The sequence below is a fragment of the Schistocerca cancellata genome, chromosome 5 (assembly GCF_023864275.1).
Source record: "Schistocerca cancellata isolate TAMUIC-IGC-003103 chromosome 5, iqSchCanc2.1, whole genome shotgun sequence".
NCBI lineage: Eukaryota > Metazoa > Arthropoda > Insecta > Orthoptera > Acrididae > Schistocerca > Schistocerca cancellata.
The window spans coordinates 589103671-589128655 of NC_064630.1; the positions used below are offsets into that span (position 1 = coordinate 589103671).

Below are 24985 nucleotides of genomic sequence, written 5' to 3' on the forward strand. Positions count from 1 at the left end.
CAGATAAGTTTTTTGAACTCTACAGCAACCTTCGACATCTCCACAGAAAAAAAGATCTTATTGAATATGTTGACCCATTTGAAATTTGGTCTGGCGATGTATTCCCTTACGCCATAACGCCCTTCCCAAGTGGTCCTAATAAGAATATCTCAGTGATTTCTTAAATTCTCCACAGTTTTGCCAAAAACTGCATTTTCATTGATTTAAAAAAGTCTTTTTCAAAATCATACGCCACGGAAGCCCTCGGTGTGGTAATTAGATCAACGTACTCCTTCCGCAGCTCGTGGTCTTGCGGTAGCGTTCTCGCTTCCTGCACACAGGGTCCTGGGTTCGATTCCCTGCGGGGTCAGGGATTTTCCCTGCCTCAAGATGACTGGGTGTTGCTGTGTCGTCTTCATCATCATCATCATCATTCATCCCTATTATGATCGGAGGAAAGCAATGGCAAACCACCTCCGCTAGGACGTTGCCTAGTCGGCGGTGCGGGTCTCCCGCACCGTCCCCTACGCTCCTCGGAGTATGGGACCTCTTCATCATCACTCCTTCAGCCAGGGTCACTGTTTGAAGGAGTTAACATATCTAATTCCAGCCAGAACCATCCATAACCGAAGACACTGCTGAAGGTTACAGTAATGAATAACATACCTCTGCATGTTCTCCAGCGTTGTCATCAGCTTAGGGATGGAACATGTGCTTCACAGAACTAGTCACCCTGGACACAGAGGCAAATCAGCATGTGCATCGTGCGTACTAACAGGGTATGCGAGGTCTGCGTCCGTAACATGCCCTATATCATCTGACGTGCCAAATATATCACCTAATCCACTGAGATCTTCTTCAGGCACCCATTGAAACCTACCAATTGGCAGCGATTGTTGCATGGCGCGCCCATTTAAGTTATTCGCATCCAAATACATGATATAACTATACTCCATGGATGCACTGAACATCTCACCCATTTTTTTTTCTTTTGTCGTGCCTATGGACACATTGGCAAAGCCCCCCGTGGATCCGTCGGTCAAAGCAAAGAAACATGTCCATATCGATCAATAGTCTGATGGTTTTCTTCGTTTTCTTGAGCATTACATCTCAAGACAACCTCAGTTCTGTGTAACAAAAGGTAAATTCGATTTTGGATGTGGTCATGCATACAGTCCGCAAATTAAGAAAAACATTCACAAGCAAATGTACGTCTGTGGCCATGCACAGCTTTGCATATTCACGCAGAGTTGAGATACTAAATTCCTTCCAGACATTCACAGCATGCTCATACTCTGCATCCGTTATGAAATTACCAGTGAGATTACTGGAGAATATAATTATACCAGATAGTCTTGTTTCATCGAATTTTGCCATACTATCCAGATACTCATAAGGGAAAATCCCCTTCCTAGTCGCAAGCTGAAACTTTGTATCATAGGGAAATGCACATTGGATCATATGCATGTCACCTTTATACATTGTTTCAACAAGTTTCTGGAGTGTTGCCTGCATAAAAAGTAGCGACTCGAGGAAGTACAGCATAATCCTAGACGTCATTCGTTTGGAGAATAATACATATTTCTTGATGCAGTTGGGTATGACACTAACCAAATCACTTTTCATACCGAAATCAGTAAAGTACTCAACAATAAATGGAGCATCATACCCACTCAAATTATCGAAGAAAACTGGTATGTGTCGTTGTAATTGATACTTCAGGTTGCATGCATTGTGAACTGCACCGTAGCGGCCGTTAAGTGCCAATGGTCCTTATGGGGAGTTTCCGCTTTCCAGTCTAATGTTAACCCACAAATTTACAGTCAACAGTATTCTTGTACAAATCATAATTCTCATTTGACTCTGTCATGGAGACGATGTTGCTGTAAAGCTTATAGACCTTCCATGAAAGTTTCTTGAGCACAGTGAGCAACCAAATCACAGAACTATCCCTGACATATGATTCGTGATGACTGAGACAGGAATCAAAGTTACATACCACCTGGTACGCCTTAATACCGTTGAAAGATTGTAGTTTGGTGATGTTAGAGTCCTGGTGTAAAGGAGCATCGAGACGGATCGACGTCCGGCGACTCCCAGCTTAGGTGGTGGTTGAAGGAAAGGGGTTAACGAACGGAGTTACATGTATGAGGTCCGCAGCCCTATGTGTGACTTTCCAAGAGGGCAATTGTTGCGTGTTTCTTTCTTTTTAATCACATTACCCATTCCCATCGGCTCGGCGGAAACAGACAACGCATCAACTGGACAGTAGCTAGCTACTGGCATGTACGAGCCGTGCTTCTTAAGTAAGGTCCGTTTTGTTGCAGACACTAGTAGTTCGCGCTCATACCGCAACGAGAGCGTCGATCGTGTACCGGCATGCCTCGGGAACAACTGTGCTCAGTTTCAGCTCTGTAGGTAACCTGTACGGTTCTGTTCTGTGTTTTAAAAATGTTTAAGAATATCAACTCGCCCGCCGCGTGCGAGGTTCGGTCGGTGAAACGGTTTTTGTCACCAAGGAACCTGTCTGCTGCAGAAATTCATAGACAGATTTGAGAAGTGTACGTTGATACTGTTATGAGTGAAAGCAAAGTGCGTAAGTGGGTACGAGAATTCAAAGATGGCCGTGACAACGTCCATGACGAGGACTGCTCCACTCGCCCTTCTTTCATTACAAACGATTTGGTGGCTTCAGCTGAATCGAGGATTCCTTAGAACAGGTGCTTCACATTAATAGGTCTCTCAAACGAATTTCCTGACGTGTAGAGATCAGTGCTTTACAACATTGCTTCTGAACACCTAAACTTTAGGAAACTGTGCTCCAATTGGGGCCCGAAACGCCTAACAGAGGAACACAAAAACCAAAGTTCTGAGTGTGCGATGAAGTTCTTGACTTGTTATCATAAAGAAGGTGACGGCTTCTTGAGTCAGATCGTAACTGGAGACGAAACATGAGTTTTTCATACGACGTCCGAATCGAAGCAACAGAGCATGGAATGAAGACGCACACACTCACCTGTAAAGGTGAAGGCGAAACAGACTCTGTCCCAGTGCACAATCATGGTGTCGGTGTTTTGGTGGTGGTGGTGGTAGTTAGTGTTTAACGTCCCGTCGACAACGAGGTCATTAGAGACGGAGCGCAAGCTCGGGTTAGGGAAGGATTGGGAAGGAAATCGGCCGTGCCCTTTCAAAGGAACCATCCCGGCATTTGCCTGAAACGATTTAGGGAAATCACGGAAAACCTAAATCAGGATGGCCGGAGACGGGATTGAACCGTCGGTGTTTTGGAATAGGCATGGTGTTTTGTTGGTCGACTTCATGCAACGAGGAACCACTATCAATGCAGAAGAATACTGTCAAACCCTGAGAAAGCTACGCAGAGCGATTCAAAACAAAAGACGCGGCATGCTGACAAAGGGATTTGTTCTTCTCCATCACAATGTAAGACGTCACACTGCAGGTCAGACCCGCGATTTGTTGGACAGTTTTGGCTGGGAAGTTTTAGACCACCCACCCTACAGTTCTAATTTTGCGCCGAGCGATTACCATCTGTTCCTCCACCTCAACCAACACCTCATTGGCAACTGTTAAAATGATGACGACGACATGAAAACTGCAGTGAACTCTTGATTATCGGAGCAGGTGGCAAGTTTTTATGAAGAGGGTATTTTAAAGTTGGTTGAGAGGTATGATACTTGTTTGAACATACTTGACAACTATGTCGAAAAATTGAGTGAAGTATGTACTTTCTGAAAATAAATTTACTTTTTTGAAATAACCTATCATTTTGTACTTACGTTCAAATGGACCTTACTTAAAAAACATGCCCCATAGTCTGGTCTGACGACTTTCCTCTTCAAGAGATGCAAGACGTGGAAAGTATCGACCATGAAAGATAAATTCAACCTGCAGTGTGTATGTGTGTTGGTCTGACCGGAGTTGTTAAAGTGACATTTTGGGGTGATTTTTCCTACCGTGACTTGGTCCTACTCACCCACCTTTCCAGGTGACCAAATGCTGTCTTTACTTCCACATCCACGTGGCGAGTAAGCTGTGGACCGTACGATGTTCCAAGACGACAACATGAGTGTTAAAGAGCAGCACCTATACGTTCACGGTTTGATTGACATTCAGGCACCCTCTCGCAACTCGACAGCCCCGCTAAATCATCTGATCTCAATCCCACAGAAAACGTCGGGGGCTATTTGGAACAGCGAGTGAAACGTAGCAACCAATATTACAACAATTTGGCAGCGTCACTGATTCTAGTAATGATTCTTTGGCTTCAAATGGAAATGGTATACCTGAAAAAACTTGTGGAGTATGTTCCTTGTGGTCAGGCTAGACGCGGTGTTACACCATATTTACGTTTTGCTATGATTACCTTGTCTCTCTTAGCTGTTCTTCATTGTGCTTAGCGTTTGGGCGTTGTTCTAATGGCTGTATTCTTCGCACAGACACAAAGTGTACCGACTGGTGCCCACGGAGGAGCAGCTGCCCGTCGTGGCAGAGTGGCGGCAGCGCCCTGGCTTTGACTTCTGGTCGCAGGCGCACCTCGCCGGCCACCCTGTGGACGTGAGGGTCCCTCCACACTTGCAGCGAGAATTCCGGGCAAACCTCGACCGCCACGGAGTGGAGCACCAGCTGCTGATCGACGACCTCGAACAGTGAGTTTTCCTTTCTCTCACACTCGCTCTCATCCGACAGATTGAGACTGTTCACAACACTTCCCGTCACAAAACGTGAAACACCCAGAAGGGGAGGAAGGAATTAAAATTCACAGGTTAAGTGGCCATGTGAAGTTATTTCAGTGATTGCAAAATAGAATCAAATTTTCAAAGAATTTGGCAGCAAGAGCCCACTTATCAGTGTAACGTTGTACCCCATTCTGGCCTGGACGCATGCATTCGGTTTCAAAGGGAGTCACGAAGTCGGTACATCCTCACCTAAGCAGAGAAGGTTTAAGGGCCAAGCAATACAGCTAGCCGCTTGGGGAGCCAGGATGAGAGGAGTGCCAAAGGCGCCCATCGTACATAATTTGTACACGATCTGTATCGTAATTAGCAGCGAAAACAACGCATCTCTTTGCTCAGTAAGGTTATGATACTTTTTAAATTTCTCACCAAGAGCGCAGAGTACGGCAAGTAAGGTATGGGTGAAATATCGGTTGTAGGGTGTAGAAAAATATCCGCTACCAGTCACAATAAAAGGTTATTTATTTGTCACACGACCGGTTTAGGGCTTGCGCCCGTCCTCAGGTGTTTATACATTCATGTATATGTTTATACTTCTGGAGATCACTGTATAAATACAAAAAAATTATTTGCTGGCGACTAACCGGATACAAGTGGGACAATTGTGAGTGGCAAGGCAGCATTTAACGAAAATATATCTGTACTTACATAAAGATGAAGCACCATTATTATAGTTACGCTGTGGTGACAGTTTTGTCAGTTAGTTACACACATATTATCATTATCACGTCCATATTTCAGTCTTACCAAGCTGCATATTTCACTATTACGATGTGCACTCGTGAAATACACTATATGTACATACAAACATGTGGTCTGTGGTCAAATAACTTAGACGTAGCAGATGTAAAGTTGTTGCTCATATAGAAACATATAGGTTATGGTCAGAGAACATAGCCATAGGAAGTGCAAGGGTGTTGCACATATAGAAACTTAAAAAGCTATTATAGATGGCGAAGTTTTTTGATACACATTATGAAATTTTTTGATCCACATTTTTGTCGGAGAACTTAGATCTCACAGTTGTCCGACTTGTATCTGCTTAGTCACCAACAAATATTTTTTTTGTAGTTATACAGTGATCTCCAGCAGTATAAACATGTACATGAATGTATAAACACCTGAGGACGGGCGAAAGCCCGAAACCGATCGTGAAACAAATAAATAACCTTTTATTGTGACTGGTAGCGGATATTTTCTAGACCCTATAAAGGAACAGTCACGGAGTTCGACAGCATCCACTATGGATAAAATTCATGAGATATTGGTTGTTTGGAAAACTGGGAGAGTACGGAACATCAAGTAATATGTCGTTTGTGTGGCCCTGTTACTGAAGCAACCTGGCCCACAACTGTTGTAACTGGTCCTTGGTATCCTGGATATCGGTCTTGGGACGGAGTTCATTTTCGAGCTGGTTCCACACATCTACATCGACATCTACGCGGATAGTCTGCAAATCACATTTAAGTGCCTGGCAGAGAGTTCATCTAATCACCTTCATATTAATTCTCTATTATTCCAGTTTCGAATAGCACGATAAAAAAACAAACACCTATGTCATTCCGCGCGAGCTCTAATTTCCCTTATTTTATTACGATGATCGTTTCTGCCTATGTAGTTCGGCGTCAACAGAAAATTTTCACACTCGGAAGAGGAAGTTGGTGATTGATTTTTCGCGATAACATTTGGCCGCAACAAGGAACGCTTTTGTTTTAATGATGTCCACCCAAATTCCTCCCCCCTATTTCTCAATAATACAAAACGCGCTGCTCTTCTTTGAACTTTCTCGATGTACTCCGTTAATTCTGTCTGGTAAGGATCCAACACCGAACAGCAGTACTCCAAACAGGACGGACAAGCGTAGTGTGGGCTGTCTCTTTAGCACATCTGTTGCATCTTCTAAGTGTTCTGCCAATAAATCTCACTCTTTGGTTCACTTTCTCCATTGCATTTTCTATGCTATCTTTCCTATTTAATATGTTCGTAATTTTAATTCCTAAGAATCTACTTGAATTTACGGCCTTAAAGTTTGATTGATTTATCGTGTATCCGAAGTTTAGCGGATTCCTTTTAACATTCATTTGCATGACCTCATACTTTTTATTATTTAAGGTCAATTGCCAATTTTCACACCGTACAGATAGCTTCTCTAAATCGTTTTGCAATTTGTTATGATCTTCTGATGACTTGTCTACACAACAAACGACAGTATCATCCGACTGCTTAGATTATCTCCTAAATCGTTTACATAGATAAGGAGCGCAGAGGGCCTATAACACTACCCTGCGAACCGCGAGAAATCACTTCTGTTTTACTCGATGACTTAACATCAGTTACTTCAATCGTGACCTCTCTCACAGAAAGTCACGAATCCAGTCGCATAATAGAGACGATATTCCATAAAAACCCAATTTGATTACAAGTCGCTAGTGATATACAGTGCAAAAGGCTTTTCGAAATCTAGAACACGGAATCAATTTGAAATCCCTTGCCAATAGCACTCAACAGTTCGTGAAAGTAAAAAGCTAGTTGCGTTTCACAAGAACGATGTTTTCTAAATTCGCGTTGACAGGCTGTCAAAGACCGTTCTCTTCGAGGTAAGTCATAATTTTCCAACACAAAATACGTACCAAAATGCTGCTGCATATTGACTTTAATGATATGGACCTGTAATTTAGTGGATTACTCCTGTTGACTTCCTTGAATATTGGTGTGACCTGTGCAACTTTCCAATCTTTGGATACGGATCTTTCATCAAGCGAACGGTTGAATATGATTGTTAAGTACGGAGCTATTGCATCAGCATACTCTGAAAGGAACCTAATGGGTATACAGTCTGGATCAGAAGGCTGGCTTTCATTAATTGATTTAAGTTGCTTCACTACTCCAAGGATATCAAGTTCTAAGTTAGTACTGTTGGCAGCTGTTCTTGATTCGGATTCTGGAGTATTTCCTTCATTTTCTTTGGTGAAGGAAATCTGTAGTTAGTAACTCTGCTTTAGCAGTACTGTCATCGATACTATTCCTATTCCTGTCACGCAGAGAGGACATTGGTTGCGTCTTGCCACTAGTATACTTTACATATGACCATAATTTCTTTCAATTTTCTGTCTGGTGTCGAGACAAAGTTCCGTTGTGGGAACTACACTCCTGGAAATTGAAATAAGAACACCGTGAATTCATTGTCCCAGGAAGGGGAAACTTTATTGACACATTCCTGGGGTCAGATACATCACATGATCACACTGACAGAACCACAGGCACATAGACACAGGCAACAGAGCATGCACAATGTCGGCACTAGTACAGTGTATATCCACCTTTCGCAGCAATGCAGGCTGCTATTCTCCCATGGAGACGATCGTAGAGATGCTGGATGTAGTCCTGTGGAACGGCTTGCCGTGCCATTTCCACCTGGCGCCTCAGTTGGACCAGCGTTCGTGCTGGACGTGCAGACCGCGTGAGACGACGCTTCATCCAGTCCCAAACATGCTCAATGGGGGACAGATCCGGAGATCTTGCTGGCCAGGGTAGTAGACTTACACCTTCTAGAGCACGTTGGGTGGCACGGGATACATGCGGACGTGCATTGTCCTGTTGGAACAGCAAGTTCCCTTGCCGGTCTAGGAATGGTAGAACGATGGGTTCGATGACGGTTTGGATGTACCGTGCACTATTCAGTGTCCCCTCGACGATCACCAGTGGTGTACGGCCAGTGTAGGAGATCGCTCCCCACACCATGATGCCGGGTGTTGGCCCTGTGTGCCTTGGTCGTATGCAGTCCTGATTGTGGCGCTCACCTGCACGGCGCCAAACACGCATACGACCATCATTGGCACCAAGGCAGAAGCGACTCTCATCGCTGAAGACGACACGTCTCCATTCGTCCCTCCATTCACGCCTGTCGCGACACCACTGGAGGCGGGCTGCACGATGTTGGGGCGTGAGCGGAAGACGGCCTAACGGTGTGCGGGACCGTAGCCCAGCTTCATGGAGACGGTTGCGAATGGTCCTCGCCGATACCCCAGGAGCAACAATGTCCCTAATTTGCTGGGAAGTGGCGGTGCGGTCCCCTACGGCACTGCGTAGGATCCTACGGTCTTGGCGTGCATCCGTGCGTCGCTGCGGTCCGGTCCCAGGTCGACGGGCACGTGCACCTTCCGCCGACCACTGGCGACAACATCGATGTACTGTGGAGACCTCACGCCCCACGTGTTGAGCAATTCGGCGGTACGTCCACCCGGCCTCCCGCATGGCCACTATACGCCCTCGCTCAAAGTCCGTCACCTGCACATACGGTTCACGTCCACGCTGTCGCGGCATGCTACCAGTGTTAAAGACTGCGATGGAGCTCCGTATGCCACGGCAAACTGGCTGACACTGACGGCGGCGGTGCACAAATGCTGCGCAGCTAGCGCCATTCGACGGCCAAAACCGCGGTTCCTGGTGTGTCCGCTGTGCCGTGCGTGTGATCATTGCTTGTACAGCCCTCTCGCAGTGTCCGGAGCAAGTATGGTGGGTCTGACACACCGGTGTCAATGTGTTCTTTTTTCCATTTCCAGGAGTGTATTATAAAAATCTTGCATTTAAGCCCGAACTGAACTTTGAGCTCTGTAAAAGATCGCCAATCCTACTGCTTTTGTGTCATGTTCTGTTGGAGACAGACTGTCCACCTTGCTGGCCACAGAAGTACCCCAAAGTCACACAGATAGTTCAGACAGATACGTGCCATGTGTGGACGAGTATTTTCCTGTTGAAAAATGGCACAAAGATACTGTCGCGTGAAAGGCAATAAATGAGGACACATGGTATCAATGAGTTACCATACCCCAGTCACTACCAATAGCGACCTGTAGTCACCATGGCACCTGAAGAAACACTGCTATGCTTCCTCGCCTCTTCAAAACATTGGACCCCTGGGACCCCTCCACAGATTGCCGTCATACTCACAAACGGCTATCTCGGGTATGCAAGAACGTCGATCCATCGCTTAACATGGTGCGACGCTATGTATCAGCAGTCTTTGGGTCCCGATCATGACACCACTCCAACCACAGCTGTTTGTGTTGAGTTTACAGCAGCCAACAGGTGTCACAGTTATTCTCTAGTCTGGCTGCCTCTAGTCTCCGGCCAATGGTGCAGGATAACCCAGAATCTCTCTGGGACTCTATTACTTCTTCTTGGATGTCAGGCGCAGACGTCAGAGGAATACCTTGTGCTTTGTGCACAACAAGGCGATCCTGTCTTGTGGTGGTGAACGATTGGAATCGTGACCCCGATTATACCTGCCCTCAAGTTCCATACAATTCACCATCAGGCCAGTGCCACATACGAAAGTCCCATAAATCTGGATATTGCACGATTCTACCAGCCGGCCAAACAAAGACCCACAATAAGGCCCCATTCCAACTCTGTCAGATACTGATAACACAGTCTCTCACGGGTACGCGATGTCTCCCTATCCTTCACAGTGATCAAAACGTCTGATGTTTTTCCCGACCCTTATACATCTTTACACCTCTTCCCAGGTCTGGTAACAACGCGAAACACGAACAACGTTAGTTCACTCTGGTGCCCGTTCTGTCTGTCACAGAGACTTGCAACTCTAATCATGTACATATCCGCCGATGGTGAGTACGTGTTCGAAGTTACATCGACTGCCGACCGAATCTTCTGGGTGCTTAACATTTTATGCTGGGCTGTGTATATCCTGGCGTGCACTGGTTCATCAAGTATAGTCTGTTCCAGAAATGAGCCATAGAAGAGAATGTAATCTGTTTACCCTCATATAGTTAACAACATATAAGGTGCGTACTTCGGTTTATTTGCAGCAATGAAACATATTTGAAAATATTGACTTGTGAGAATGTACATCATCTAAATCGCATGTGAAGATAAAAATTTTCGCTTTGCATGCGATCAGCCGTAATATTAATATAGAAGATCCCACGGGTCATCCTACATAAACGACACTCACCTAAGTTGCCCGACTGCCTTCTTGGTACAGCATTTCGACAACATAACTAACCTAGATGGGGGAGCGCGCTACCAGAGATCCTCGCTCTAGAACAGCGAGAAGCTGTAGCAGATCGGGCAGTTGCTGCCCAGGAGCGAGAGTCTCAATGTCTTTTTTTTTTTTTTTTCTTAGTTACTCCCTCCTAGGCAGCGTCGGTGGTGGTAGTCTACAAATATAAACTCTTTCCTACCTTCCTACATTCTTAATAAATAAATCGTTAATTTTAAGCATTTCCTTTTGCTGCTAAGACATGTTAGACTATGAAAAAACGAAATTAGCTTCGTTTATCGTACGTGTACAGTTTAAAATTGTGCAAACGAGCCCTGTCCTAAACATTAGTTGCACGGTTTGTACAATATGTGCCGATTGTGTTGAACTTCATATACTGGTATATCTGGGGAACACCTTAAAATTGGTCTTGTCGTAGTGAATAGCTCTTAATTACGTGTTTATAGATGCAATCAGATCGGCGGAGTAGCTATATCCAATTTAATGGATACCTTGTTCTCCATATTTAAGTACAACGTCTTCTCGTTCCCACACATGTAGACCATTAATCATATCACGTAATTCACATTTTCGAACCTGTTCAAATTCGTGGGCGTTAAACAAGCGTTAGATACACAGGGAATGGTGCTACAGTGGAACAACTCATCTAAGGAAATAAGTCTTATAAATAACAAATTGACGACGCTGATCAAACGCAGGTGCATGACACAAACATTAGGCTATGCAGTGCATACATTCAAACAAGCGGAGCTAGATTAGAAAGACAATGCCAGAGTATAATTACTATAAGTGACAAATCTGATAATAAGTGTCTTTTCACTGTCATAAATGCACAACTTTTTTTTAATATTTCGTCCCTATGCTTCACAATCTTCGTGGTTGTCTCGAAGATCTTTAAACCAGTCGAACTGACTTTAGCGGAATATGAAGTAACTCAGATAATAGTCCGCCCGGCTAGCCACGCGGTCTAGCGCGCTGCTTACCGAGCGGGAAGGCGTGCCGATCCCCAGCACGAATCCGCCCGGCGGATTAGTGTCGAGGTCCAGTGTGGCGGCCATCCTGTTGATGGTTTTTAAGGTGGTTTTCCATCTGCCTCGGCGAATTCGGGTTGATTCCCCTTATTCCGCCTCAGATACACTATGTCGGCGATTGCTGTGCAAACACTGTCTCCACATACGCGTACACCATAATTACTCTACCACGCAAACATTCGGGGTTACACTCTTCTGTTATGTGAGGTTCCCGGGAGGTGGGGGGGGGGATAGGGGAGACGGGGGGAGGGGGGGGGAGTCCACTGGGGGCCGAACCACACAATAACCCTGGGTTCGGTATGGCGCGATGGGGTGGGTGGACTGCTGTGGCCTGTTGTGGGGTTGTGAACCACTGCGGGCTATGGTGGGACAGAGCCTCTCTGTCGTTTCTAGGCCCCCGGTTCAATACACACACACACACACACACACACCACCCCTAAGATAATTTTTAAAAAAAGTTTCTCAGGTATATTCGTTACACAATTCCGATGGCAATTTTATTAATGCGTCCGTTCCTACACTAATTTCCTTTTCTCAGCGGAAGAAACAGACGAAGGAAGCTTACTGTATGTTCGTTTCCCATTTCTTCAGGCTAATGGAATGTAAATACGTTTATAATAATTGAGCTGATACGCTTCCGTTATTAAACAACCATCCTTTTTATTATCTGCCCAGCCGTATATAGGAATTACTACACCTTCTTCATTGCGTTAAAAACGCTTCGTGGATGTTAGACTCAACAATCTAGTTATCTATATTCTTTAGATTGTAGAAGTGTTGTTGGTGTCGTTCTGTGTCTGAAAATACGATTGATGTAGCTCTCCACGCTAGTCTACGCTGTGGAAGCCTCCCCATCTCTGTATAACTGCTGGAGAGGTGTTTACTCTAGTCTAGCCTTGGTTTCCGACTGAAATTTTTACCCCTCTCCCGCACACACTTTCCTCCATTTCCAAATTGACGAATACTTGATGCATCAATATGTATCCTATCAACTGATCCCCGTTTTTGTTCACGTTGTTCCATAAATTTCTTTTCCCGCCCAATTCGAATAAGTACCTCCTCCTTAGTTACTCGATCTACGCATCTGACATTTTCCACTCTTCTGTGGCATCACATTTTAAATGCTTCTATTTCCTTATTGTCTGAATTGCTTGTCGTTCGCCTTTCACTTCCGTATAAGGCTGCATTTCAGACAAATGCCTTTAGAAATGACGAAGAAACACTTAAATTGGCATTCGGTGTGAACAAATGTCTCTTTTTCGTTCTGAAACTCTTTTCTTGCTCTAGGAATTCTACGTTTTACGTCCTCTCCTCGTCTGCTATTGTCACCTATTTTGATGCTCAAGTAGCGAACCTCGCCTGCTACTTCTAGTATCTCAGTTTCTGATCTAATTCACTCACCTTCACCAGATTATATTCGACTACATTCCATTACTTTTGATTTAGATCTACCTCTACATGCATGCCGTGCAAACCACTGTGAAATGAATGACAGAGGATACTTCCCGTTGTACCAGATGTTAGGTCTTCCTCCCGTTCCATTCACATACAAGAACGTTCAAATGCCTCTGTGTGCGCTGTAATTAATCTGATCTGATCCTCTCGATCCATGCGGGAGCGATAGATGGAGAGACTTCATTCCGTTCAACTGGTCTTCCAGTTCTTTGTGCAATTACGAAATATGATAGAGGGTGAAATGACTGTTACGGACATTTATACGTTTCAAAAGCGATTGTACTAGATGCTGTATTATATTGTTGTCATACTAATAATATATTTAATTCAGCTCATATACATATTGCATATTTCAGAATTATTGCGATAGTCTAGATAATGATTTAATCGCAAAAACCATAATGTATCCTTAAGGATAGTTTGCTTCTCACCCATATTAATAGTGTTCTGAAACATGGCGACTGAGTGACCTAGCAAATTTCACTATTTCCGGACTAGTGAGTCAATGCCATTACTAGCTATACTTCCGCAGACTATGTTGACGATTCCAGAGAACAGTATTCTCATTGGCAGATAGATTTAGCTGGTTTTAGTGTTCCACTATTTAGGCCAATTCTTTAACCGGGAGACCGGTACCTCGGTGGTTGATAACATTTTCTTCAACGTAATTTCGCCAGACAGGGCAATGGTGTCCCTGATGACTAGTACATGCATCCATGACCATCATTAAACTGAAAATCTATTTGTGAAGCGTCATGGAGCTAGGTCACGTAACAGCGTTGCTGCCGATCGTACGTAAGGACCGAGTGAGGCGGTGCAGTGGTCAGCACAGTCGGGAGGACGGCGGTTCAAACCCGCGTCCGGCCACATTGATTTAGGTTTTCCGTGAATTCTCTAAGTGGCTTCAGGCAAATGCCGGAATAGTTCCTTTGAAAGGGCACAGCCGGTTTCCTTCGCCATCCTTCCCTATGCCAATGGGACCGATGACCTCGCTGCTTGGACCCCTCCCCCAAACCAACCAACCAATTGTACGTCAGGCATTGTCTTCCCTTCAGTAGGATAATTTCCCTGCAGCCCAGACTGGAACTTCAAGATTGGCAAAGACTAGACCTATAATGCTTTAACAGGAAATTTTCACCTCGAATTTGGATGTTTATGACCAGTGTCCTCTATGTATAATCGTCAGCTCAGGGCTGTGGTGTTTCTATATAAGTATCGTAGACGTTATGATTAATTTATTATCATTTTCGATGCAATTTTTGCATCAAACTATTTGTAGTCTGTGTATAACATTTCAGTGTCGGTTTGCAGGGTCTTCGAAAAGGAGCGACAACAGGCGCAGACCAGAGCAGTCTCTAAAAACCCCGAGTCTCGCATATCATTCACCGAGTACCTTCAGTATGATGAGGTACGTTACCACAAGGCAAAAGTGCAAATTCACAATCATAAGTTTACGCAGTGGTGTGCCGCTACGTTAACGTGGGTAACTTAAATTACTCTACTTGACAAAGCAGTGATGCACCCGGAAACATAGGAAAAAACGTAATGAATCTTCCCTGGAGAAAAAGGTATGTGATTTTAATGAGTGATCACGAAATCGAGTGTATTGTACAAAGAATATGGCAATATAAGTCCTCTTATCAGAATGATGTTGCTCCCCATCCAGCTGGATGCGTGCACTGATTCAGTTGGGAAATGTGTCATAAAGCCGTCGTATTTTTCCTGAAGCAAGCTGACCAACTACTAATGTAACTGTCAATGTCAATGAAATTTATCAGCAGTTGTGTTACTTAAGATGTTATTTTATTTTATTTTGAACGCTACCAGTTTCAGCATTTCATTATGCCATCTTCAGGCCCTATATACATTAGATTAGATTAGATTAAATTTACTTTCATTCCAGTTGATCCATAGTGAGAAGGTCCTCCAGGATGTAGAACATGTTAAAAAAACAATAACACGTGACAAATATTTACAACTAAAACAAATAAGCTAATATACCATTCCACAGGTCCCAAGTGAAATGATTGTCATTTTTTTAATGACCATTATATGAAAAAGCATTTTACAAACACTAATGCACTGAATTTAAAATAAAAAGTTTTTTTTATTTATAAGGTAGGAAAAATGTAATAGAACTACTATAATACTTATTTACAATAAACACATTACTGCACTGAAATGGTACAGAAGTTAGATTGTACTTACACACACACACACACACATACACGCACTTATTTACAATGAACGCATTACTGCACTGAAATTGTGCAGAAGTTATATATATATATTTATATCAGTGGAGTAGAAGGAGTTGGCAACCAATAAATCCTTTAGGCTTCACTTAAACTGAATTTCATTGGTTGTTAAGTTTTTTATGGCTGCTGGCAAGTTATTGAAAATGTGTGTTCCTGAATAATGCACACCTTTTTCCTGAATAATGCACACCTTTTTGTACAAGAGTAAGTGACTTCAAATCCTTGTGAAGATTATTCTTATTTCTAGTATTGATTCCTTGAATTGAGCTGTTGGTTTGAAAAAGTGATATATTTTAATGTTTTTTCATTAAGGAGTAAAGATATTGGGAAGCAATAGTTAGTATCCCTGGTTCCCTAAACAGGCTTCTGCAGGATGTTCTTGGGTTCACACCACATATAACTCTTACTGCACGTTTTTGTCCCTGGAAAACTTTATCTTGGCTTGATGAATTACCCCAAAACATAATCCCATATGACATTATGGAATGAAAGTAAGCAGCTTTTTCATTTTTATATCCCATATGTCTGAAACAATTCGCATTGTAAATAGAGATCTGTTAAGATGCTTCAGCAGTTCTGCGGTGTGCTCCTCCCAGTTGAATTTATTATCAGGCTGTAATCCCAAGAAGTTAACACTGTCCACTTCTTTCTGCTTGTCATCGTATCTTAGGCATATACTCGTGGGGACACCCCTTACAAGTTCTGAACTGCATGTAGTGTGTTTTTTTTTTTTTTCAAAGTTTAGTGACAAAGAATTGTCTAGGAACCAGTGATTAATGTCAATAAACATTTTATTAGGCGATCTTTCTAAGACTACACTTGCTATTTATTGCAATGTTTGTACCATCGGCAAACAAAACGAACTTCGCATCTGGTAATGTTGCTGACGAAAGGTCATTGATATACACAAGAAAAAGTAAGGGCCCTAAAATGGAACCTTATGGGACCCCACATGTAATTAGTTCCTAGTTGGATGATGCCTGATAGCTTAATACATGTCTCTTTCCTAATAACACCCATTGTTTCCTGCCAGAGATATAATATTTGAATCATTTTGCATCATTTATGTTACACCATAATATTCTAATTTACTTAAAAGGATATTGTGATTTACACAATCAAATGCCTTTGACAAATCACAAAATATGCCTGCAATTTTTTGTCTAATGAATTAAGCACATTTTCACTGCAAGTGTAGACAGCCTTCTCAGTATCAGAACCCTTTAGAAATCCGAACTGCGACTTTGACAGTATGTTATTTGAGATAAGGTGGTTATAAAGCCGATTGTACATTACTTTTTCTAAAATTTTTGAGAATGCTGGCAAAAGTGAAATTGGATGGAAATTTGATGCTATTTCTTTATCTCCCTTCTTAAACAGTGGCTTAACTTCAGCATATTTCAACCATTCAGGAAATATGCCACTGATAACCGACCGGTTACACAGATAGCTTAATATGTTTCCAGAATGAGATTTTCACTCTGCAGCGGAGTGTGCGCTGATATGAAACTTCCTGGCAGATTAAAACTGTGTGCCCGACCGAGACTCGAACTCGGGACCTTTGCCTTTCGCGGGCAAGTGCTCTACCATGTCTCCGCAATATCCTTTCTTTCAGGAGTGCTAGTTCTGGAAGGTTCGCAGGAGAGCTTCTGTAAAGTTTGGAAGGTAGGAGACGAGGTACTGGCAGAAGTAAAGCTGTGAGGACCGGCCCTGAGTCGTGCTTCGGTAGCTCAGATGGTAGAGCACTTGCCCGCGGAAGGCAAAGGTCCCGAGTTCGAGTCTCGGTCGGGCACACAGTTTTAATCTGCCAGGAAGTTTCATAACGGCATAATTACTGTCAAACAACACTTCTTTAATCAGATATTAAACTCTAATTTAACACTGTGTGGTACGGTTCTGCACCATGCTTTTACAGATTCTACAATACCTGTCGGATCTGGCTTCCAACTACTCCGACACGGTGACAGTAGAGTCCATCGGGAATAGCTATGCGGGCCGCGACCTGGGTATCATCAAGGTATCCTCCGGAGGTGACGACACCAGACCGATAATCCTGATCGACGCGGGCATCCACGCCAGGGAGTGGATCGCGCCTGCTGCCGCCCTCTACGTCATCAACCAGCTGGTCGAGAACGCTGAAGAGAGCGCCCTCACAGAGAGCGTCGACTGGCACATCGTCCCCGTGATCAACCCTGATGGTTACGAGTACACCTTCAAAGAGGTAAAGACTCCAGAAACTGTTGGAGAACTTATATTTATACACAGAAGTGGCATCACGAAGAAATTATCCCGATGGAGCAGAAATCGGTAGATGTGATTCACGTGCACAGACAAACAAATGAATACAATTTCGGAAAATCTGGACCATTTATTGAAGAGAAAGGGTTACACAAATTTCGCAAGTCAATAACGCGTGGGCCATCTCTGACCCTTACGCAACCGGTTACACGGCTTGGCATTGATTGATAGAGTTGTTGACTGTCCTCTTGAGGGGTATCGTGCCAAATCCTGTCGAAATGGTACTTTAGAGAGTCAAACCTCGAGGTGGCTGGAGGGACCTGCTATAAACAGCAAAGCCGTTTCTGGAGACGCCACAGTCAGCGGTGGTGTACCAACCTGAATGTCGCCCACACAGAGCCCAACAATCAGGAATAATGATTTAGTGTGACCTTTTTTTTTTCATAGCAAAATCCTGTTGGTTGTCACTCGCAGCCTTACAGTGCAGCGGTATGTCGACGATATTCTGTGCTACGTTTTGTTGCCCTTCGTGTCAAAACATGCTGCACGTGCATTTCAGCAAGATAATGTCTGCGCACACACGGTGAGCGTTTTTACTGCTTGTCTTCGTGCTTCTACAACCCTACATTGGCCAGCAAGGTGCCAAATCTTACCCCAATTGAGAACGTTTGAATCATTATGGGCAAAGCTCTTCAACCATCTCGGGATTTTGATCATCTAACGCTCAAATTGTTCCGACTTTGTCACGGTGTCCCTCAAGAGGTCATCCGTTGACTTCATGTCAGTCATCATCAAGCCGAATCAATGCTTGCGTAAGGTACAGACGTTGTCCAATCCGTTATTAACTTGCTCTATTTGTGAAGCTCTTTCTTTTGTATAAACTGAATAAATCATCCAATTTTTTTGAATCTGTTTTCATTTGTTTTCTGTGCAAATACATCACATCAACCGATTTCCGTCCCATCCGGATAATTCCTTGGTGGTGCGTGGACTTTCTTTCTTTCTTTCTTATCTTTTTTTAAGTTTCGTAGACGGTGGTGCATAGTAGATAATCAGTGTTTGTTTAGTGCAATTACTGTGAAATTTGTGGTTTTCCCATTATAAAAACTGTTCAGAAAAGAGTGTCTTCCCAGATGATCATTTCCCTATAAGATTCCATTAGGAATGAAATTTGTACCTACGTCTCCATGCTCACTCCGTAAAACACTGTTAAGTGGATCGAAGAGGGTAATTAACATGTTATGCTTTCTTCGTATTCCAACTGAGTATTATGTGCGTATGTGCTATTCAGATAGTGAAGGGAGACGAAAATTTAATAGTCATGGGTGACTGGAATTCGGTAGTAGGAAAAGGGAGAGAAGGAAACGTAGTAGGTAAATATGGATTGGGGGTAAGAAATGAAAGAGGAAGCCGCCTGGTAGAATTTTGCACAGAGTATAAGTTAATCATAGCTAACACTTGGTTCAAGAATCAAAAAGAAGGTTGTATACATGGAAGAATCCTGGAGATACTAGAAGGTATCAGATAGATTATATAATGGTAAGACAGAGATTTAGGAACCAGGTTTTAAATTGTAAGACATTTCCAGGGGCAGATGTGGACTCTGACCACAATCTATTGGTTATGAACTGTAGATTAAAACTGAAGAAACGGCAAAAAGGTGGGAATTTAAGGAGATGGGACCTGGATAAACTGACTAAACCAGAGGTTGTACAGAGTTTCAGGGAGAGCGTAAGGGAACAAATGGCAGGAATGGGGGTAAGAAATACAGTAGAAGAAGAATGGGTAGCTTTGATGGATGAAGTAGTGAAGGCAGCAGAGGGTCAAGTAAGTAAAAAGACGAGGGCTAGTAGAAATTCTTCGGTAACAGAAGAAATATTGAATTTAATTGATGAAAGGAGAAAATATAAAAATCCAGTAAATGAAGCAGGCAAAAATGAATACAAACGTCTCATAAATGAGATCGACAGGAAGTGCAAAATGGCTAAGCAGGCATGGCTAGAGGAAAAATGTAAGGATTTAGAGGCTTATCTCACTAGGGGTAAGATAGATACTGCCTACAGGAAATTTAAAGAGACCTTTGGAGAAAAGAGAACCACTTATATGAATATCAAGAGCTCAGATGGAAACCCAGTTCTAAGCAAAGAAGGGAAAGCAGAAAGGTGGAAGGAGCATATAGAAGGTCTATACAAGGGCGATGTACTTGAGGACAATATTATGGAAATGGAAGAGGATGTAGATGAAGATGAAATGGGAGATATGATACTGCGTGAAGAGTTTGACACAGCACTGAAAGACCTGAGTCGAAACAAGGCCCCGGGAGTAGACACCATTCCATTAGAACTACTGACGGCCTTGGGAGAGCCAGTCCTGACAAAACTCTACCGTCTGGTGAGCAAGATGTATGAGACAGGCGAAATACCCTCAGACTTCAGGAAGAATATAATAATTCCAATCCCAAAGAAAGCAGGTATTGACAGATGTGAAAATTACCGAACTATCAGTTTAATAAGTCACGGCTGCAAAATACTAATGCGAATTCTTTACAGACGAATGGAAAAACTAGTAGAAGCCGACTTGGGGAAGATCAGTTTGGATTCCGTATAAATATTGGAAGACGTGAGGCAATAGGCTTATCTTAGAAGCTAGATTAAGGAATGGCAAACCTACGATTCTAGCATTGTAGACTTAGAGAAAGCTATTGACAATGTTGACTGGAATACTCTCTTTCAAATTCTGAAGGTGGCAGGGGTGAAATACAGGGAGCGAAAGGCTATTTTCAATTTGTATTGAAACCAAATGGCAGTTATAAGTGTTGAGGGGCATGAAAGAGAAACAGTGGTTGGGAAGGGAGTGAGACAGGGTTGTAGCCTCTCCCCGATGTTATTCAATCTGTATATTGAGCAAGCAGTGAAGGAAACAAAAGAAAAATTCGGAGTAGGTATTAAAATCCATCGAGAAAAAAAAACCTTTGAGGTTCGCCGATGACATTGTAATTCTGTCAGAGACAGCAAAGGACTTGGAAGAGCAGTTGAACGGAATGGATAGTGTCTTCAAGGGAGGATATAGGATGAACATCAACAAAAGCAAAACGCGGATAATGGAATGTAGTGGAATTAAGTCGGGTGATGTTGAGGGTATTAGATTAGGAAATGAGACACTTAAAGTAGTAAAGGAGTTTTGCTATTTGGGGAGCAAAATGACTGATGATGGTCGAAGTAGAGAGGATATAAAATGTAGACTGGCAATGGCAAGGAAAGCGTTTCTGAAGAAGAGAAATTTGTTAACATCGAGTATAGATTTAAGTGTCAGGAAGTCGTTTCTGAAAGTATTTGTATGGAGTGTAGCCATGTATGGAAGTGAAACATGGACGATAACTAGTTTGGACAAGAAGAGAATAGAAGCTTTCGAAATGTGGTGCTACAGAAGAATGCTGAAGATTAGATGGGTAGATCACATAACTAATGAGGAGGTATTGAATAGGATTGGGGAGAAGTTTGTGGCACAACTTGACTAGAAGAAGGGATCGGTTAGTAGGACATGTTCTGAGGCATCAAGGGATCACCAATTTAGTATTGGAGGGCAGCGTGGAGGGTAAAAATCGTAGAGGGAGACCAAGAGATGAATACACCAAGCAGATTCAGAAGGATGTACGTTGCAGTATGTACTGGGAGATGAAGCAGCTTGCACAGGATAGAGTAGCATGGAGAGCTGCATCAAACCAGTCTCAGGACTGAAGACCACAACAACAACAACTATGTTCGGGAGAAATGACTGCTAAAGCCCCTCTGTGCACACTGTGATTAGTCTGATTTTCAGATCTATTGCCAATGCGGCATGACGTAAATCGGTCAGATGGTACATACTGCCGAAAATCGTCTTTTTTAACTTCTCATGGTCGCCGTTCAAAGTCCTGTAGAATATTTTAAAGGACATAATATTCGCCGTTGATTGTAGAAATTATTTATTTCACAATCGGAATTTCGGCCTTTGCGCCATTTTCAAGTGGTACTGCAAAATATTTTGCTTCAGCATATGGCAAACTTTAAAAGCCTCTGTCATGTATACATGTCATCGTCAAAAAAAGCTTTTCCCTGTGGAAATACTCGCCCGATGTTACTATATAGGATAGGTCTGTCAAGTGGTGAAGCAAACTCTTTTGCACTTCGACTTGAAAATGGCCTAAAGGCCGAAATGGCAATTGTGATAATAATAGATTCCACAGTCAACGGCGAATTTGATATCCTTCAAAAAATTCTTTCATTTATTTATTTATTTATTGTGTTAGAGTGCGGTATCACGTGTTTATAATATCAATATATCACAGCCCATGTAAATAACTGGGGGGGAAAGGGTTCGTATGGATATGAAATGGATCAAACACATAGGCTTAATTGCATGTAAACGACGTGTCAGACTCTGTTTCATTTGCAATACACTTACAAATCAATTGTGCGTCCGATCTTAGGGTATTCGTCAAGTACGTGGAACCCTTACTATATAGGACAAACAGGAAATATTACAAGTATGCAAATAACGGCGACATGAATCGTTTGCTTGAATAGCGATAGAACGTCACGGAAACTTTGGAAAATCTGAATTGGCACACGCTTGAAGAAAGACTCAAATTTTCCCGCGAACGTCTATTTAAAAAGTTTCAAAAAATAGTGCTGAGCGAAAATTACAGGTTATCTCTTTATCCCCTACTTATCGCTCCCGTGAAGACAAGGTAAGACCTCTTACAGTACACCCAGAGGCATTTAAACAGTCATCCTTACCACGCTCATAAGCACGACAGCAACGGGAAGGAACCAAAGCACAGACACTGATGACACAAAACATTTCGACCACTGCACATCGCGACGTTGAGGGATCGTGACACAAAAACATGTAAGCGGAGGTGACACGGACGGTGGATAACCCTAGCAAAGGTATGGGCTGCAATGGGGAAATCCATTAAAACAAACGACTCCGAAAAAGGGAAGATTATCATTACGCAGAGCCTGGAACGAGTAACGCAAAGCCTGGAACGAGTATCTCGAAAACGGCGAAGCTAGTGGAATGTTAACGTGCTACTGTCGTGATTATCTATGGAAAGGGATAGGAGGACAGTGAAACTACCACTAGGCGCTAAATGGTGGTTCATTGAACCCTCTGCCAGGCACTTTATTGTGAATAGCAGAGTAATCACGTAGATGTAGACTTCCACGACTCTTCACAGAAAGTGGTATCCAAGGCTTGTCTGCTCTGTAAAGCAGGACAGATGATGACCCGTGGCATCTCTGCCAAAAGAGCACAAAGCTGGTGCACACACAAGTGTTTCGGAACACACCGTTCATCGTACGTTGTTGAACATGGAGCTCTCTGCACACATGGTGAGCTAACGACATCGTTAGGTATGAATGCAGTTGGCAAGGGACCATTGGGATTCGACTGTCAGTCAATGAAAACGTGTCAGCTCTTCTGGTAAATCACATTTTTGCTACACTAGGTCGCTGGCCGTCTCCACAAACGCCGTCATCGAGGAGAACGGCGGCTCCAAACGTGCAGCGCGTCACGGACGCAGGCTGTTGAAATCAGCATTATGCTGTGGAAGACATTCTCCTACGCCTGCATGCGACCTGTGGTATAGTCGAAGACACGCTGGCAAATGCGAACCACCAGAATGCCTTCATGCTTGATGTCTTCGTTGGCGGCGATGTCATCTTTCAGCAGTATAACCGTCCGTGTCTCGGAGCCAGAGACTATGCTACAGTGGCTTGAGGAGCGTTGTAATGAACTCACGTGGATGTCTCGGCGAACAAATTCGCCTGATGTAAATCCTATGACACGCTTCTGGGTTGCTATCCACTGCCATCACCAAGTGCGCAAATCAGCGGCTCGTCATTTACGCGAATTACGTGACCTGTGGGTAATGTCACATATCTCTACAAACTTACCACCAAACAGTCAGACCAATGAGTGACGTATTTCGTTCCAAAGATTGATAAACAAGCTATTAAGTACGTGGTCATAATGTTCCGGCTCATCAGTGTAGTGCCAAGCTAAGTACTCTCCGGCATGCACTTCACAGTGGCTTTCAGAATATGTATGTAAATGTGTGGTTGTAGGTGTTAATGACAGGGTGTAGCTGCTACACCATTATTCTTGTGTATTTAAACCGGGGACCCAGAGATAACAGAGAGGCTTCGTCCCGCCGTAGCTGTCAGTGATTCACAAACCCACAACACGATACAGCAGTCCACCCACCCCACTCGCGCCCCACATCGAACCCAGGGTTATTTTGCGGTACGGCCCCAGTGTACCCTCCTCCCCCCCCCCCCCCCCCCCCGGGGGAACGTCTCATACCAGACGAGTGTAACCCCAAATGTTTGCGTTGTAGAATAATTATGGTGTACGAGTACGTGGAGACAGTGTTTGCTCAGCGATCGCTGACATAGTGTAACTGAAACGGAATAAGGCGAAACAAATAAATGGTTCAAATGGCTCTGAGCACTATGGGACTTAACTGCTCAGGTCATCAGTCCTCTAGAACTTACAACTACTTAAACCTAACTAACCTAAGGACATCACACACATCCATGCCCGGGGCATGATTAGAACCTGCGACCGCAGCGGTCGCACGGTTCCAGACTGTAGCGCCTAGAACCGCTCGGCCATTCCGGCCGGCCTAAGGGGAAACAGATCGCATTCGCAGAGGCAGATTGAAAACCGCCTTAAAAACCATCAACAGGCTGGCCGGCACACCGGACCTCGACACTAATCCGCCGGGCGGAAAGGAAGGAAGACTGAGTTTAACGCAGCGTCGACAACCCGGTCATTATAGGAGGAACACAAGTTCAGGCTACAAAAGGAAACCTGCTGTGCCCTTTTCAAACGAGTCGTCACTGCATTTGCCTGTAGATATTTATGGAAATCACGGGAAACCTAAATCCGGGTGGAAGGTCGGGGATTTGAACAGTCATCCTTCCGAATGAGAGTCCAGTGTGCTGACGCTGCGCCACCTCGCTCGGTTCTATTTTTCGATGGGTGCTGTTAATGAATCTTCTTCCACGCGATGCGACACCGTCTTAAATAATACTGTACGAAAAATTATGTGGTCTAGGGGTAATGTCTTTGACTCATAATCGAAACGTCTTCGGTCCCGGGTTCGAATCCTGTCGCTGCTTAAAAATTGATTAATAATCAGCATTGGCGACCGAAGATGTCCAGCATTGAGAAGTCTCCCTCATTCTGCCAACGGCC

The 24985-nt window shown here is 43.6% G+C and overlaps 1 protein-coding gene across 1 annotated transcript in view; it reads left to right on the plus strand.

The window, feature by feature from the left end:
* Nucleotides 1–24985, plus strand: part of LOC126187804 (carboxypeptidase B-like) — an 89734-nt gene that overhangs the window by 11139 nt on the left and 53610 nt on the right. Inside the window, exons 2-4 of the mRNA XM_049929089.1 lie at nucleotides 4437–4646; nucleotides 14556–14652; nucleotides 17418–17723. Coding sequence (XP_049785046.1) covers nucleotides 4437–4646; nucleotides 14556–14652; nucleotides 17418–17723 — 613 coding nt within the window. The remainder of the gene's footprint in view (nucleotides 1–4436; nucleotides 4647–14555; nucleotides 14653–17417; nucleotides 17724–24985) is intronic.